The 6,000-nt window shown below is 34.0% G+C and overlaps 1 protein-coding gene across 1 annotated transcript in view; it reads left to right on the top strand.

The window, feature by feature from the left end:
- The first annotated feature begins 859 nt into the window (after window positions 1-859).
- Window positions 860-6,000, top strand: part of POL{LAMBDA} (DNA polymerase lambda (POLL)) — a 238,720-nt gene continuing 233,579 nt past the window's right edge. Inside the window, exons 1-2 of the mRNA XM_089833317.1 lie at window positions 860-1,167; window positions 4,661-4,798. Coding sequence (XP_089689443.1) covers window positions 1,084-1,167; window positions 4,661-4,798 — 222 coding nt within the window. The 5' untranslated portion in view covers window positions 860-1,083. The remainder of the gene's footprint in view (window positions 1,168-4,660; window positions 4,799-6,000) is intronic.

The following is a 6,000-nucleotide window of genomic DNA, read 5'->3' as shown; positions in this document are numbered from 1 at the left end:
AATAGGAAATCTCATTGTCAAGATCCAAACTCATATAAATCTATACTCTAGAGTTAAATTTTACTTTATGATTTAAGGAAACTTGAATCATAATAACTGTACACATGGCTAATAATATTAAGAATAATTTCGTGTAGGTACACCATTTTAATAGGATTTCTCAAACCAATGGGGTATGACTAGAAATTGTTTTAGGAGAATCATGACGCAAACTTGTCAAGAATGCCATTATCACAACATGCTTGATCTAGAAGGGCAAATAAATGTTTTGGTTGGAGAAAGATGAAATTAAATTTCCATAGTAGAGATGAGCGCACCAATGTGAAAGTTCAGACATGAATATTGTATATCTCAGTCTGAGAAGTACAGAGATGGTATGCAAACCATTTGAGAGAAGAGGGTATTATTGGTGAGTTACCTTGTTCAAAGTTAACTGGGAAGAAGACTCCAACAATGCCGATCGTGAGCCAGCTTGCAACCAGAGGAAATGGAGAGCACCTTGCAACGTGAGCCAGCAGAGACGTTGGAGCAAAATGTTTACAGCGCTAAAATGGAGGGAAAACGAATATCATCCGGCAGAAAATAAGTTTGAGCGCCCAAAACACAACATTTTAGGGCTGCCGGACTTCAAAAAAGTTCATTTTGTATTAATTCGCAATGCTCATTTTATCCAAAATTGGATATAAATTTGGGTATTTGGTCAATACCAACTATTTGAGAGGAAGACCGAATCCTTGAATTGGGGGCTAAATGAGGATTGCGAATTCTAATTTTTTCATATTCTTATTCTCATTTCGTCGACCCAAACAGTGGATTGCAATTTTTTTAAAATGCGCAATTCTAATTCCCGTTGATATCCACGAACCAAACGGGCCCTTAGAGGTTTAGTGGTCTTCTAGTCCATTCTGAACCCCAAAGCGCACCGATGGATAAATTTAAATCTTCCGGAAGACTAAAATGCTCCACGGCATGTTGTCACCAAAGTGAATTTAAATCAGCCATCAATTTAAAAAATAGAATCTCATTCTCCTGTACTTGTTAGATTTCGTGCCACCTACTCTACATGGGAAAGCAGGTTTGAAGATGGCGCCGACAACTCCAGAGAAGCGGTTTTCTGGTATGGTGGTCTACTTCGTTGAGAAAGGAATGCAGCCTCGCAGAATTCAGGTACGAGTGCCTCTTTCTCCAACCCAGTTAGTTGGTATTGGTACAAGAGGTTTTTCCCTACTGCTTTAATCCAACTCTGAAAATTACAGACCGTTTCTTTTGAAATTGTACTTTAATTTATAGGTCTCTGGGACAGGAATTTAAAGTTTGAAGCGGTATTTATTTGTTTGAAATGTTTAATTTTAATAAATGTAATTTTGAAGCGGACTTCAGTGGATGTTCACATTGCATGCCTTATATGACATTTCGCGTGATTTTGAAGTTTATATAAATTGGAGAGAAGATTTTCAGTGACAATGAACTAAGTTTGAAAAGTAAGAACTTTAAAGATAAACCATAAAAAAGAATATTAACACTACAGATAAAATTTGCTTATAAGATTATTTGTGCAAATTTCTATTCACCTATGACATACATACATACGTACATACACACATATACGTAAGTAGTTTATTTATATTTTATTAAGTGTACATATAAAGATATAAGTTTTATATCGATCTAATTGCAAATCTGCAATCCTGAAAATGTATTCACCTATGATATCTTATACATATTAATAGAGCTTATATTGAAGAAAGGAAAAAATTCATGATATATAATTTTTAGTTGAAATGTTTTATACCGAAGTTATAGAAATATCAAATAAACAAGCTAAAATCTATCGGTTCTATATTGCTTGTAACTTCGGTGGTTTTCCATTCCTCTACCCCGGTAGGAGATATACTGACTATTGACTTTAATTAAACTACTTAACCAAAATGATGCCACCACTCCCTATCAAAAGCTATTGAACAATATGTTTGGTATTTCTTTCAATAACATTTAAGAAATCTTAAAAGCCGAAAATTCTTGTTCATAAGGGTCCAACGAGCATAATACTTTCAGCTTAGCACACAACATCTCAATTTCTTTTTATAAGAATTGCGTACACATCAAGTCAAACTGAAAGAGCAATGCCATTTATGTTTCTAGGAAACTACCAATAGATCCTACTGAGGCTGTCCTATAACAGATCACACACAGGTCATGATTCTTTATTTGAATAAATACAGTTCTACAATTCTTGCCCTTAAACGTATACATTAATCTAAAAATGAATCTGTTTTCAAGGGTTTAAAGGCCCAAAACTATTATTCTCAAAGATGTCGACAATCAACATATTTCTCGTGTAATGCAATAGTCACTTCTCTAAGGTTGTTTCCAGAATCAAAGCTGCTTTCTAGTACAACGGTGCCAGGTGAATGCTTCGCATATGCAGCACCTTGGTAGCATCAAAATGCTCCATAACAATGCTTTCTCATGAACATAATAGGGGCATAGGGCTGCAAGTTGGCCCCAACTACAAGATTTCCCATGCCACGAGTGACATTTCCTAACCCATTTCAACATTACAAATCAGCTCAGGAGAGAGAAACAGAATACAGGGATTATACCTTAACAATTGTCTAGCTTTTCCATTAGACAACATGCTAGTGCTGGACCTCTCCATGTTTTAAACTTGTTGATGGCAAGCAACTGGTGTGACGTGCTGTTTTAATCACTAAGCCATACTATCTTAGGGCCCATTTGGCTGCTGGCATTAGCAAATGTTGCATTTTTCTGATATCTGGAATTTGTTGCATTTTTCTGATATCCAGAATTTGTCAGATGCTGGATTTTTTAATTTGGAATTGGGTTTTGTTGAGCGGGAAAAATGAAAATGAAAATTTGATTTAATTCCAATTCCAATTTTAATTCCACCTCTTGAGGTGGAATTAAAAAATCCTTATTTCGGATCAAGATGGGGATTCGAAACTCATATTCTGATTCTGGTTTGACGTATCTAACCTAAGGATTAAATTTTTTAGAATTTGTTTCTGCCAATTCCGGTTCAATTAATGCAAACAAACGAACCCTTAGAATTTATAGCAATCTCTTGGCGTGAAACTACACCAGAGTAAGGAAATGTCCTGGATACATTCGTACATTCACAGTCAAAGACTAAAACGGTATCCAGTGAAAAACCATAGTAATCTATATGATCATAGAGACATGACAAATAGAAAAGCCATCAAGAAGGAAAATACCTCAACACTTGGCAACCACACATATATGTAAGATATTGATTGTCACCAAAGTAATACAAAAGACATTCAAAAAATCAATTATATATATGTAAGATCTCAACTCTCATCAAAGTAATGTGAAAGACATAAAAAAAAGCTAACTTCAAAGTATCTCTTCCAAGTTTAAAACTCAAACTCAAACATCTAAGATCGTTTCTCAAACTAATTGTCCAAGCTAGATATAGTAAACTATGAATTAAGATATATAATACAATACAACCTCAAAGCCATGGGAACATTGTGAAGTTGAGAATGACAAGCAAAGCCAAAGTACATAGGCAAAAGATCCTCAACTTATTGAGGTCATTAGCTTGTATGACGAAAACCACACTATCTTGTTTCGCCAAGAGTATGCACACCCCCTTCTTTTCATTTCTTCCCCATTTTCTAAATACTTCTCCATGCTTCTAGTTTGTAGCCTGAATGTCAAATTGAATCCCCAACCAAAACCAATATTTATTAGTCTCTGTAAAATTTTAAACTACCATAGAGTAAAATACCGAAGTGAAAAATGAAGATAATTTACATCCACTTCCAATTTTTTTGTTTCAGTGTCAGGGCAGGTGAGAATTACATCCATGTCGTTTTACTGTTGAGGTTGGCAAAGTGTATGAATAAAGTAATAAACATTCAAATTGGAGATAATTACTAAATATGCATTTTAAAATATTCTTAAACAAGAAGGATTGTACCGCTTAGTATAGATTTCAACTCAAGCAAAACTTAAATGAGGGGGTTAATGATTTTTAGGACACAAGGCAGGAAGACAAATGAGATAGAATAGTGAACCCTGAACAAGAGTGACAATGTAAAGGGCTGTGTCCTACAGGGGTAATTGTCTCAAAGAAAATATATCATTCTAACAACTACCCCCAAATAAATGCTGGATTGAAAAGTTTCCCTTTGAGGAATTTAAAGGTACTTCTGAAGAGTTATGTGTTCATAAGAAAATATTGTGGGAGGCATTTATATGTTAATTTTTTTAAGGTTCTGAAATCTGTCTTTTGATTGCTTGTTTTTAATGGTCTTGAGACAATGCATATTAACATACTTTAATTACTTCATTTAGTTTGAGCTAATTCTGAATTGTTGCTGTTGTTTTTAACTTTTTTGGTATGGAACTTCTTTGTTTATTCATTGAAATTAGTTTAGTATTATTTTGCATTTGTTTCTACTACATCCTTTTATGCAAAAACTTCATATTTAGGCACAAATGAGAATTCTGGAGACCTTTCTTGTTTTTGCTTTAGAATTTTCGCCTTCTGAAGTATTGATAACAAACTGTGATCATTGAAATTGAAAATTCCATGTTCACCTGTGCTTTTAGCTTAGCTGTATGGTTGTATCTTTTTACAGAAAAACTGACGCATGTTGCTCTTATACAGATATGGAAGCAAAAGTTACAACAATTGGGTGCTGAAATTGAAGATCATATTTCCAGGAAAGTAACACATGTATTTGCTGCAAATTCAAAGGCTCTAGCAGAAAAATTAGGTCCTGAACGATGCAAAAAACTAAAACAGGTGTGCTATCTTCCCATAATGTTTTTGTATTTGGTATAGTTTTGTTCTTCAGTCTAGAAATACACCTTTATTTTTTGAGGTTTATCAAGCCTCGAACCTGGAAACAATATTTTATATTGAAATAAATGGATATTTTCACACAAGAATACTCCTTAAAGGCATCATTGTTAGGCATATGTCTCTCACTTATATGCATAGTTCTCAACAAAATCTACGTTGAATGACAGTTAGGAGATATGGTGACTGTTATTTTTAATCCTATATTTATGCTAGGTAAACAACATTCAGGAATTCAACCCATAAATTAATTGCCAAATCTTTACCTGAATTAGATTTGTCTTGTTGATCACTATTTGTTGATTCGCTATACAAACCAGCTTGAAATATTCTCACATTTCAATTTATGGTCAACTTAGGTATTCTCTACTTGGTTCATAAGGGGTTACTTTTATAAATAAAAATACATGTGAAAATAAAAATTCATTAAATAAAATTCTTTTTTGCTGGAGAAACAAATAAATAATTGTTGTAGAAACTACTGAGTTTTTATTCTAAGCAAATTGGGGTGCTTCTCTCCATTGTCACTTTTATTTCTACAGGTTGTGTTTAGAGAGCAATTTTGAATCTTTACTTTAGCAAAGCGGCTAATTGCAAGGGATTTCAAGCGATCCTGTAAAAAGTAGCCGTACTTGTTTTCTTACCCCATCTCAATGCTTTTCATTGAGGTGCATTTTGAGTTTCCTTCTACTTGGTTACTTGTTTGGATTGGAGATCATCTTTTCTGAAAAACTACAAGACAACTATACATTTGGGCATACTTTTTCAAAACTCTATCCCATAAAATTGGGTATGTTATTTTGTCAATTGTTGGGAGGATAAAAATTTGAGGGCTAGGTGATGAGTTGTCTTCAAAAAGAATTTGTAGAGTATTGATTGTTGTTGATGGCCACCAAGCTCAGGAGCACAGTGCCAACACTCCAGCAGACCTTCACGTATAGGAGAGAAGAAGAAACTATTTCATGAGTGAGAACGATGACTAAATGGGGACACGAAAGATAATGTTCAAATTCTTGCTTATAAAGGCAAGGAGAGAGCCAATGCATATAACTGACAATCAACTACCATAACAATAAAAACTAAATGCACTTAGAATAACTAACAATGTTGGATGGCTAACTTAATTTAAGCATATGTAAATGGAT

This window comes from Cupressus sempervirens, chromosome 5 (genome assembly GCF_028749045.1).
Source record: "Cupressus sempervirens isolate cs-2001-9-10 chromosome 5, ASM2874904v1, whole genome shotgun sequence".
In the NCBI taxonomy this organism is placed as follows: domain Eukaryota; kingdom Viridiplantae; phylum Streptophyta; class Pinopsida; order Cupressales; family Cupressaceae; genus Cupressus; species Cupressus sempervirens.
This window is presented reverse-complemented; position numbering and strand designations above follow the sequence as displayed.